At 36.4% G+C, this 11,761-nt stretch overlaps 2 protein-coding genes across 4 annotated transcripts; one reads left to right on the top strand and one right to left on the bottom strand.

Annotated features, from left to right (window-relative positions):
* The first annotated feature begins 420 nt into the window (after nt 1-420).
* Peng (Pumilio and CPL domain-containing protein penguin) lies at nt 421-3,299 on the top strand. The gene is made up of 2 exons (XM_078194126.1): nt 421-610; nt 765-3,299. The coding sequence occupies exon 2, from the start codon at nt 777-779 to the stop codon at nt 2,628-2,630; it is 1,854 nt and encodes a 617-aa protein (XP_078050252.1). The 5' UTR covers nt 421-610; nt 765-776; the 3' UTR covers nt 2,631-3,299.
* LOC144476838 (proteasome adapter and scaffold protein ECM29) lies at nt 2,659-11,616 on the bottom strand. Of its 3 annotated transcripts, none has more exons than XM_078194124.1 (28): nt 11,525-11,616; nt 10,677-10,924; nt 10,471-10,589; nt 10,247-10,396; nt 9,872-10,168; nt 9,600-9,786; nt 9,453-9,538; nt 9,179-9,368; nt 8,837-8,985; nt 8,416-8,758; nt 8,168-8,354; nt 7,723-8,097; nt 7,478-7,653; nt 7,291-7,392; nt 7,019-7,225; nt 6,839-6,953; nt 6,579-6,762; nt 6,218-6,506; nt 5,900-6,133; nt 5,472-5,819; nt 5,229-5,385; nt 4,999-5,154; nt 4,793-4,924; nt 4,415-4,724; nt 4,157-4,340; nt 3,936-4,068; nt 3,658-3,867; nt 2,659-3,584 (listed from the first exon to the last, which is right to left on the bottom strand). In XM_078194124.1, the coding sequence occupies exons 1-28, from the start codon at nt 11,547-11,549 to the stop codon at nt 3,367-3,369; spliced, it is 5,511 nt and encodes a 1,836-aa protein (XP_078050250.1). In that variant the 5' UTR covers nt 11,550-11,616; the 3' UTR covers nt 2,659-3,366. The 3 variants fall into 3 exon arrangements, with proteins under 3 accessions (XP_078050250.1, XP_078050249.1, XP_078050251.1); XM_078194123.1 differs by lacking the exon at nt 11,525-11,616 and adding an exon at nt 11,217-11,282; XM_078194125.1 differs by lacking the exon at nt 11,525-11,616 and adding an exon at nt 11,163-11,178.
* Nucleotides 11,617-11,761: the final 145 nt, after the last annotated feature.

Genomic DNA, 11,761 nt, shown 5'->3' with positions numbered 1-11,761 from the left:
CAAAGAGAACTGCATTCATTAAAATAACACTTGTTCAACTCTGAAAGTATAGAACGCAAGTTCGATAGAGTGACTAAAAAAGATCGTAGATCAAAGTCTAAGGGCTCGTTGTACAAAAGAGGCTTTTATCTTGATATTTGTGCGAAGATAAATAATGACAAAAATTCTCCAGTGTATTTACAGATGTTTGATTTTGTAAAATTTTCGAGACAGTATGTCTTTGGTTTTTTACCTGTTGCATTATACAAAAACGCGTTACAGAAACTAACACGTGAATAGAAGCTTTAAGCTTTAAAACGAGCCTTGATTATAATTGTAACAATTTTTAAATTATAACAGTTAAAATCGAGAATTTATAGCAAATTTGAAATTTAATGCACGAATTACTCTTCCGGCTGACTGTACTGGATTATACCAGACTGTACGTATGTACATAGTGCAGCGTGTAACCTGTGTGCACGTGTAGAATTGAATACAATTGTTGAGATTCAGTAATTAATGTTTAATTATGACTGGAAACAACTTTACTGAATTTAATATAATATAATATAACCGCCCAAGTGCACGCAAGTTAGAAATATCACTAAAACACTTTGAAAAGAATCTTCAGGTTAGTTACAATTTATTATTGGTTATGTTGATCTATTAATATCGGCAATATTTAAGTAGTTATTATAATTTATTTGTAAATATAATAATTATAACAGCGGAGAGAAATACTCTTTTTTTTATGCATTGTATTATATATTTTAATCTCTTTTTAGGGCTGTTGCAAAATGGGGAAACGAAAAGAGAACCCTGGTACAGAATCAAAAGCTAAGCAACTTAAAATATCACACGCTACAAATAACGATACTGTAAGTAATGAAAATAATATTGCTTCCAATGGTACACAGAAATTTCTAAAAGAGAAGAGAGGAAAGTATGAGAAAGCCTTAGCAAATGGTTACAAGGGGAAAGGGAACCAAGGAACAAATAACAGTTCAGAGCAAACAGAGAAACCCAATTGGATGGAAATTAAAAAGCAGAAAAAAGAATTGAAGGAAAAGTACAGAGCAAAGAAACTGAATGATGTCTATGAAATAGCAATTAAAGCTAAAAAGATCGGTGAGAAATTACGTAGATCAGACTGTACACCATTAGAACGTAAAAAATTAATTTTAAACACCCATGAGTTGTTAAGGTCTCATTACAATAAAGTAATGCTCACACATGATTTATCTCGTATTATTCAATGGATGATAAAGTTCAGTGACCAAAATATTCAAAGAAGTATTTATGCCGAGTTAAAACCATCTATCAAAGAAATGATGTTGTCTAAATATGCAAAGAACTGTGTAAAAAGTATATTCAAGTATGGTCCGCGAGACGTGAAACATGAAATTATTTCTGCTTGTTATGGTAACATTGTGAAATTCATGAGTCACTCTGTATCTGCACCCTTGATAGAAATGGTATATACTAAGTACGCGAAAAATATTGAAAAGGCGCATTTTAGACAGGAATTTTACGGCGATATGTACAAACAAGCTAAAGACAATGAAATTAAGTCTCTGTCCGATGTATATAAATCTGCAGAAAATATGAAGTCGGCGACATTAACAGCTGTGAAAGGAAATCTAATGAGGATATTAAATAAAAATCTTGTGCACTTTACGCTTGTACAGACTATACTTTTAGAATACTTAAACGAGTGTTCGAGCGAAGAGAGATCGGAAATGATAGTTATGCTGAAAGACTCTGTAGTAGAATTATCTCAGACTAAGCCCGGTTCAAAAATCGTAGTTCAATGCATATGGCACGGCACCAATAAAGATAGGAAATTGATAATGAAAGGTCTTAAGGAAAATGTAAAGAATGTATCTATGTCCGAGCACGGATACTTAATACTACTAGCATTGTTCGACACAGTAGACGATACTGTACTTGTAAAGAAAATCATACTATCGGAAGTTCAAAAGGATCTGACAGACATAGCAATAAACGAACATGGAAAGCACGTAATTTTGTATTTAGTAGCCAGAAGAAGCCCCCGTTACTTCCATCCTGATCTAATTACATATTTGCAACAAGGGGATAACAATAACGCAAGCAAGAAGTTACCGGAGGTACGGGAGAAAGAACTTCGAGAGAGCATCTCGAATGTGCTACTTGAGGCTGTAGTCGAAAACATTGGAACATGGTTGTCGAACAGTTCTATCGCGATGGTAGCATTGGCAGTTTTGAATGCAGGTGCTGGAGAAAAATTGAAATTAGCTTTCGAATCCATTGCTAGCTACATCACAGATCCGAATTCAAAAATCAAGGAGGAGGATACTGAGCACAAGATTGTCGAACATTCGGGATTACATATGATGTTGAAGAAACTTATACAGAATGATAAAAAGGTACGAGAAAACAATGATACCACATTCGGAGAAGTATTGATCAACCATTTAGAAGTAAATGTCATAGAAGAATGGATAGAATTTAATAGAGGCTGCTTTTTATTAGTATTCTTATTAGAAAACGAAGTGGAATCGTTGACGAATACTTTACGTTCTAAACTAGATCCAATAAAGAATGCTCTGAAATCAAAAACAAGTCCAGGAGCGAAAATTTTATTTAAAAAATTGAAAGAAACATTGTAAAATGTGAAACTGCCAGCGGTAAAATCCTTCGCTGCAATTTTATTTACAGATACAAATACATCGTATTTAATTAAATTTCTTGATCATTTTGATTTAGTATCCAATTTTTGTATTTCTGGTACATGACTGTTTATGTAAAAACGATCATACATAATTACAATTGTTATCTGCATATCGCACACGAGTATGCGAAAATATGCTAAAAAAAGTGTTCTACAGATAAATTTCGTCGATGATTCAGATAGGTTTTTAAAACGTTATTACAGACGATGAAATTCGTTAATCTATGTAATATATTATTCGTACAGAACTCATACAGCCGACAAATATATTTATAAATATACATTTTCCTATCTTTCTATAAGACCATGTAAAAACATAGGAAACTATAAGGAAAAGTATGAAGTACGGAAGCTAGATTTTATCCTGCCGTGATCCGAAGTTGAATCATACACTCAGAATGATATCCAGAAAAAGACGAACTTTCGTAGTTCTTATCGGAACTACAATTTCGTCATAAATAAATATTTGATCATAATATTATTCAAAAGGGAGTCCTGTAGAACACGGCAAGATTAAATTATACATTATTAGACAATTTTTGTTATTGTTATACATAGGAGCCACGATTATAATGAAGTGTCATCATTAAAAGAACTTTTGCAAGTATTATGCTTTTTTTGTGTCACCATCATTTTAATGTCAATTATCAGCGACATTTAGATTACATAGTATTTCAATTTTCATTTAATTCGCACTGTTTAAATATTAGTTTGATAATCATAAGCCGGGCGAAGACCTCTGACTCGTTATCATCCGTTAATTGGGGCAGAAATTCTTTGATTACTACACCCGTTTCATTTAAGTGTTTAACATTGTTAGTGTCGCGCAACTTCGTGCCAAGCGATAAAGCTATGCTCAAAGATTCGTTCCTAATTCTGGTGTACGAAATACCTAAAACAAAAAAGTTATTTATTCGAAATTCTTCTGGTAAGTAGCGTTTTCATGTAAAATGAAGTCCCCTTACCTAGACTGTATCTTAGTATTTCATTCAACTTATCGCAGATCGTCTGCAGCATTTCTTTATCCGTACTTGACAATTCCGCGCTGTTCAACTTGAGCAAAGCTAGCTTATCCACGAATAAGGTGAGCGATGACAACATCGACACCTGTACAGATGTCGACTGTGTAGGTAATACTTTTCCAAAACGAGTTACGAATTCCACACAGTATTTGTCTAAACAAACAAAAACGATATGTAAGAAGCCATAAACGTCGCGCGCTGACTCCGTTTCACTTGTTTACCTTGGGTTTCTTTGCAAGTCGGCCATGCTTTTCCAAGAGCCCCATAGATTGTTTCATGTAACTTCAGGATGTCTTCGTTTCTCTTCGTTCTCTCCTCAGAGAGCAAGCTTTCGTTGTCATCTTTATTTCGCACCTAAGACCGATTCAGATAAGAATATTTAAATTACGCTGCACACTATAGAAACGCCGTGTTATACAATTAAATATATTTAAGAATTTACCGTTCCCATAATTTCTTCAAAAATATCGCTTATTTCCCGAAACTTATCAATATCCAACTCATTCAGAACAGTGCTGAATGCCTGCAGAGCATGGCGCCGGTATTCTATAGATTCCTTTTTACTTTCTCTGTACAACGTATCGATTATAATCGCACACATTTCCTGGTCCTCTTTCAGGGCTTCTCTATAATCCATAAAATCCATGAGAAAAGTTTACAAGCGATTCATTCTTGATGCAGACAGCATGTTTGACCGTACTTGCTGTTGCTCGACAATGTAGCCAAAGCGTTCAGCACTCTCTCTTTTCCGTCCCAAGTTCTTCCACGCAAACCGTCCGTCAGCACCTTCAGCAGAGTGTTCCGAACAGTAGGATTGAGGCGGTGTCCTAGTTTCTCCGCCAAAGTGTGAACTGCGTTAGCGGCCTGTTTTCTTAACCTCCAATGTTCTGACTCTAGTGAGGTCCGTAAAAGTTCTGTTATTGTTTCCAGGTTTTGCATAATTCCGGGTTCTGTTCCGGGTGTTATCTCGTTCCAGAGGTCAGTCCATAATGCGACCACATTTTCATTCCCTGATAAGATACCAATCCATAAATATCGGAAATCACTTATAGATGATATTGTTAGAGCGACTACGAACCCGGTGTCTTTTCCATGTGCATCGCGAAGAAGGTAAGTGGTATAACGATATTTGAATATTTCTTTATGATATCTTGATTATGTTCATTTATAGCCTGCAGCGTTTGTAGAATCGATAGATTGGTCGAGTCGTCTGAAATGATAAATTCGGTAATTTCATTCTTGGTAATTTGACAAGCGTACGTGATATTTTAGATCTCTATCTACCTTTCTCTGTGTATAATGCATTTAGTTTTATGAACAGTTTGTCTAGTCTAGATTCTTTTACCGATCCCACTATGTGACCGATGGCGGTCGCATAATTCTTCCGAACAATCGAATTGCGATCGGACAAGCCGTTCAACAAAGCAGACAAAATTTTACCTGTACAATACAATAGTATGATAAATCGGTTGCATCGATGCTGTCGTTGTAATTATAAAGGATTTACAAATTACCGGCGTAAGGTTGCAGTTCGACCTTATGATAAGTACTTAGAAGAGTTACAAAATGTGCAATAACTACTTTTGTTCCGAATCCTACGCTGGTTTTGATTAGTTCCACTATTTCAGGTACTAACTCTTTCAACGTCTCGGAGTTAACATACCGTACACACTATATTCGAATAAACGTAGAATATTATTGTAGTGTAAATGTTCCAAACACTACGCATGTACATATCTTGTTAGAAGAAATCTTACCTTTGTCAACGTATCGGTAAAGATGTGTCCTTTAGCGGCACTTTCTCTAATACTATCAATAGTCTCCTGAATTTCCGACGACGATCCATGTCTGGCGCTCAAGTACGACAAATTCGGATTCTCCGCTTCCACAAACGAAGTTAGAATAAACGGGATTACATGCACCCAAACAGAGGGTTTGAGCAAATTGCCGAATTTAGACAACAATTCCAACACCGTATCCAGAGACACCGATTTCACGCTGTTAAGAGTACTAGTTAGCCCTGTGTCCAACAGTACAGGTAGTGCCGCTTGTATGGTTTGTTCTCTTTCTTTGCCATCGGAAGAGTCGCAGTAGCGAATAAAGGTCTGTGATTCGGTAAAGATGATAAACAACGATTCTCATTACAAAAAAAAGAGCTCGCGGAAATGTTAAATGGAGAACTAACTTCGCTAAACGATTTGATCGTGATCGTAGCTGCCAATCTGGTGCTCTCGTGAATGTCGTCCATTACTCGGAACAGTTTCTCCCACAACTCGGGTGCGGTTTCCGCGAGATTTAAGCGAACATTCTCTCTTAACAGAGCTGCAAGCGCATCGCAACAACTTATACGCACTCTCCACTCGTGGTGTGTTAAATTATCAATTATATCATTCAATATTTCTTTATGATACCGTTCGATCTATCAAGGCACGAAAGATTATTGTAAATGATTTCATGCACAATGAGAAGTTGGCGGATCTCCTTTCTAGCAATGGGTACTCACAGCCTTGCTCGACGAAGGAGCGATAACGTCCCAGATATTGCACATGCTCAACTGAATTTTATGCGACGGATGGAACTTATACCTGTACAAACGCGGGATTATACTCGGCAGATATTTGCTCAGCTCGTCGCTGCTCATTTTAGCGATGGCTGCGAACCCGAATGCAGCGCCCTTTTTAGATTTCCACACGGCGTTGCGATTCGCCAGATGCATAAAGTAATATACTAAATCCGGCTTCTGCAGTTCTATGGCTAGGGAACAAATTTCTTTGTACGGTGACAAGCCCCCGCTACAAATCAGATTCTTTCAATACGGACAAATCGGACAAGCGTAGTTTGAAAAGCGCGGGGTAGGATTATACCTTGTGGGCGTTATTTCCAGTTGACCCTCCTCGAACAGTTTTGTATCGGAGGTTACTTGTTTCACAGCTGTACGACCTCGTACAAATTGATCTAATATTTTCGAAACCAACACTTCTTTCTCCTCCTTCGAACTGTTCACATGTATCAAACTGAGTGCCTTCGCCGCGATATCCTGCACTATATCTACAAGTGGAGTAACATACGTTGAAGAAAACATTGTGTAACTATTTTCGACAAAATCATTAAGCAAGGCACTTACTGTTATCGTCCGAAAGAAAATCTACAAACGCATGATGCAACGGCGTAAACCTTTGTTTAATGCACTCTTCCTTAATATTGTATTTCATAAGCGCTAGTAACCACGCACAAACCGCCTTGGAAAGAGAATAGTAAGAATGAAAAGACTATTGATTTAAAGCAGAAGTTAACAAATGAATACCTGTCTCAAGTTGGGATGCGGTTCTCTATATATTTTAAGCAACTCGTCTACCGTATGTATCAGAAGTTCTGTACCAGCGTTACTAAGAGGTACTTGATACTCGCTCGGCAGTGTCTCCCATGCGTTCCGCGCTTCCACGTGTGCCGGCCCCTGTACACAGCACACCAGAACTTCTCCCAAAGTTAAATGCACTTCGATATCTTTCGTCTGTAAAATCAGTAGAATTTGTTTCGCTGTACACGACAAACTAAGCTTCAACATTTCGTAATTACCTCCTTGACCATAGTAATAATTTTAGTCACTATGTCCGTAGCATGTGGAAAATGTTCTCCTAAACATAAATATCCTAAGGTAATGGTAGTCCTCTCTCCAAGCTGTAAGAATGAAAGTTAAACATATAATAATGTGGAACGGGGTCTTAATTCTTGGTTTTCATTTTAAAAATGAACTCGGTGAAACCTTAGTATTTAGTTTAGCGTCGATCGCTACAGAAAAGAGTTCTTCTACTAATTTTTTCTTGTTCGGTTCACCGCCGCCCTCGTCAGGTAAGGGTAAGCTGTACGTTTTCCCTAGGATACCGATACTTTCAATCACAACTTCCACTAATAGGCGTGAGTTGTCGTGAAGAAGAGCGCCTTAAAGAATATTCTCATAATAGTATTTGAACATGCTTTCGTGGCTGTGCGTATCATCGTTGTACGTACATATAGATTTTATAATATCAGTATACAGATCTACGTTAAACAAGTTCATGGAGTTTTTACAAGAGAACAATCGTCTTTCCATCATGTACGTGAAAGCCAATATTATTCCGTGCAGTTCCTCGACATTCTTCTTCCGTTTTTTATCGTTATCCTTCATCAATTTTGTAAGTTCCCGTATTTCATCCCAGAAAACAGAATCGGCCAACGGAGCAGCGATCGCGCCGTAAATTTGAGCAGCTAACTTTCGTATGTCTGGTTTCGAAGACTTTAGCAATCCCAGAAGCCACTTCTCTCGAGCCTCTTTCTCGTATAGTTGTGTTAGATGTTGCGGAATAGAACCGCTTACTTCCAATAAAGCTTGCAGGGAATATTGATCTGTATCGGAGAAAAATCTGTTTAGTAGACGCTAATGTCTAAATATAAAGTCGCAATAATTTATTTCTACCTGCAGAAGCACGACTAAGAAGCAAAATCATATCAAGATAGTTGTTCAATATCTCAAGTTGACTTTTATATAAATTCTCCAAGTAACGTGCGATCAATGGTGTATTCTCACAGGGATGTTGCAACTGTTCGTTGCTTATATTCACGTTAGCGCTTCTCGCTAAACAAATCCGGAGATAGTTGATCATCTGTAAGAAGAAAACTCTAATTAGCCACGCGAGCTACGCGAATCTATTTGAAATTAATTACCTCCGTGAATACAGCGACACTGTACGGTAGTGCTTTACTTTCTACGTTGATCCTTCCATCGTTAGTAGTAGGCATCTTAGTCAGCATCTCCAAGTATATGTAGACAACCATTTTTTGAAAATCCGGCAGCACAACTTGATTGGTTTCTTTCGCGTCGCTATGAATAACATCGACATCGATATATCGGTATGTCGATATCGTGTTTAGACGACCGCCGTACAGAACCTTTCTAGCTTCTGAACTAATTCCGTCTTTAGTATCGCCAATTGACAATAATAGAAGATAACGAGAAGGTATATCGTCTGATGGAAATACATTCGCAGCATAATGCATGGCTACAAATCTGCAATAAGAACAGTTGTTAACAATGCGGAGGATTTCGTATACCTACATATTAACGTAGGTAATTATATACACTTGCCTAATGTTAGACTCGGGTGATTGGACAAGTGCATTGCACAATAAATCATTTATCCTAGTTATTTTACTCTCGTCTTCTTTACTAAGCTTATATGACGAAGTTATGGAGATTAAAGCGTCTCGCACAGCCCCCCGTAAATCACCTTCAGTCTTAAACATCATAAAAAAATGCGTGAGATGTGGCAGGAAATTTGATTAACATAATGTACAGTCATATATTATAGTACAACGCCATCTGTAATTAATAACGGTGATGTTTGGAACTGCTCGTCGGAATTTTAAGAAAAAGTCCGTAATGAAATGTTTGAATACCTCTAACGTACGATTATTATTAGTTACTTACAGATACAAGTGTATCGAATAAATCCTCTAACATATTCGAATTTCTGGTAACCAATGACGGAATTCTCCGTCCCAATTGGCCAATAATAGTATACGCCATTATTTTGTGGCTCTCCTGGAATTCAGAGTTTAACTGCATCATTCCGTGTAGAATCACACCATCTACGCCAGTTAATAGCGCAAGGCTGCAGCTAGAAGTAACGCAGAATATATATTATCGCTTTGCATACAAATAATAATTCAGATAACAAATTATTAGAACGTATTAAGCTTACTGCTGGACAATATTTAACGTAAACTGCAGTGCCAATGACCTCAGCTTCGAATTTGTATCTGTTCCATACAGAGACTCAAAAATTACCTGTAAATTAACTTATATTAGATAACGTTTACACACGATGATGTAAGATCAAGATATGTACCTCAATGCACAGTATTAGGTAATCGACTTTCTTAATACGACACAAATAATGTAACAATTTCAATCGAATTCGGGTACTCGCAGGCTGTCGCTTCATTTTTGGCTCAATTTCCTTCAGAGGATTAGTGGTACCCAAAAATAATGTGCACAGTGGAGTAGCTAATTTCTCCGAGGACCAATCCAATGTACTAAACATTTGCAAGAATAGTTTACAGTACTTAACGTAGTCATTAATGTATGTTACGAATTACGTGTGCAGATAGGTAAACTTACTTTACAATTTTCTTCAATTCTGAATCTGCCAAGTTAGCCACACTAAATCTAGTGTCTGCAGCAGCCACTATCAAATGTACGAGGATATCTGAATCACGGAAAAATCCTCCGGCCAAGAATTTAACAATCCCAAGCTTCGTTTGTTCAATCTGTTCAGCTGTCGGTGGTTTTTCCCCGATCACCCGTTTAAAAGCATATATACTTAACCCAGGTAGTCTATATGGAACCCGTTGTGATTGCTGCTGCTGCTGCTGCTGCTGTTCTTGTTCTTCTGTTTGTTGGAAAACTCCTATGGATCTAAATAATTTTTTATAGAGTTCAAATTGTTTGCAATTAAATAAGCTTGAATTGGAACTATGTAGTAAATATCCTTACGCATATGATAACAATAGAGTATCAAGCATAAAATCGAGCAATTTCTTTTCTACATAAGGTTTATCTTGTAAGCCAAGAAGGGCTGCCCGTTCATCTGGTGCTGCCTGGATATTGATGTGACCCAACACAGGCATTATTATGAGTAACAAGCTGAAACATTTTTATAAACATGTTCAATTGTATCTATTATTTTATTTAAATTTAATAATAGGTTATTAACAGACCTATCTTGATGAGACAAAGGCTTCCCTTCTATAGCGTTCAACACACTTGGAACTAGTTTTGCTTGTCTTTCCATTTCCATCCTAGGATATCCTAGTTTTATGTATATAATGGTAAAATTCTGTAAATATAAGATATTACTTTGTACTCCATAGAAACGTGGCAAACATTGTGTAGGAGGCTCGACTGTAATTTTAAGATAACATACAATGACAAATGAACTGGCAGCTGGATCTTGATATTGCAATAGCAGAGCCTCGACCGGCAGTTGCACTAGAGGCCTGCTTTTTATTCTTTTAGTTATATGGATCAATAGTCCCATCACTTTTTTCCTGACTCCTTCTTGCAAGCTGGTCAACTTCAGTAAAACCGGAGGTAGAAACTTGCATACTGCTGTTTGTAGTTGCTCATCGGTTTCCGCATTCCCCAATTGAAGGACCACTCGTTCCAATAACACTGTCAATAAAAATTGTAGGTGAATTTATTATGTAGTGTATTGAAAATCATTTATTAATTGTTTAAGAATAACCAGTACTGAAAAATATACAGAAAATGAATTAGGAGTTTTCAAATTTGATCCATGACATTAAGTATTAAACAAAAGTGTTAATAACAAGTCAGATTTGACAACTTGTAATGATGAAACTATTATACTATAAGTTACAAAAAGTAATCATTTTAATTCTATAATGACTGATTAAATTTTATCGAAGCATAAATGGTAGGAAAAAGAAGAGTGTCACACAACATTGCTCTATTGACAAATACAAGTATGAGCAGAAAATCATTAAAAAATAATGCACGGTGAAATCAATTATAAAATCTGAACGGGAGCTATAAAAAAAGTAAGATAAACATCTGAAGTTGCATTCTGCAACACGGCATGACAACCAACTTTCTTTCATGAGCTATGATATTTTTCATATTGTTCTAATCGTTAGCAATTTCGGTTTTATTAAACAAATCACGATATGCTTAACGATACTGAGCATCGTAAAATTGAGAAAAAAAACACGTAAACACGAATTAATTATGAATTTTTTCGAGATTACTTACTAAGCTCATCCGTAGCGGCTGCCATTTTGAAATAATGTGCGCAAGGGAAAGCGAATGACAGTGATTACACTAAAAAATACAGATCAACAATTTTTAAAACTATTGTTTCTCAAAACGTTATTTATACTAAGAAATTATGAATCCACTGTATTCGTTTTCCTAAATTCACCAAAATCACAGTACAAATAATAATATTTTATTTTCAACATTTATCTTTATAATATTGGGAACATTTAA

Source organism: Augochlora pura, chromosome 11 (genome assembly GCF_028453695.1).
Source record: "Augochlora pura isolate Apur16 chromosome 11, APUR_v2.2.1, whole genome shotgun sequence".
NCBI lineage: Eukaryota > Metazoa > Arthropoda > Insecta > Hymenoptera > Halictidae > Augochlora > Augochlora pura.
The sequence above is the reverse complement of the archived record's forward strand: the minus strand, read 5'-3'. Positions and strand labels throughout refer to the sequence as shown.

Coding starts and splice junctions, on each gene's coding strand:
- Peng (XM_078194126.1), top strand. CDS start 777: ATGGGGAAACGAAAAGAGAACCCTGGTACAGAATCAAAAGCTAAGCAA.
- LOC144476838 (XM_078194123.1), bottom strand. CDS start 11,256: ATGATTTTCTGCTCATACTTGTATTTGTCAATAGAGCAAT. Junction 8,098..8,167: donor TCTTAGTCGTGCTTCTGCAG/GTAGAAATAAAT, acceptor TCTCCGATACAG/ATCAATATTCCCTGCAAGCT. Junction 7,393..7,477: donor ACGCTAAACTAAATACTAAG/GTTTCACCGAGT, acceptor TCATTCTTACAG/CTTGGAGAGAGGACTACCAT.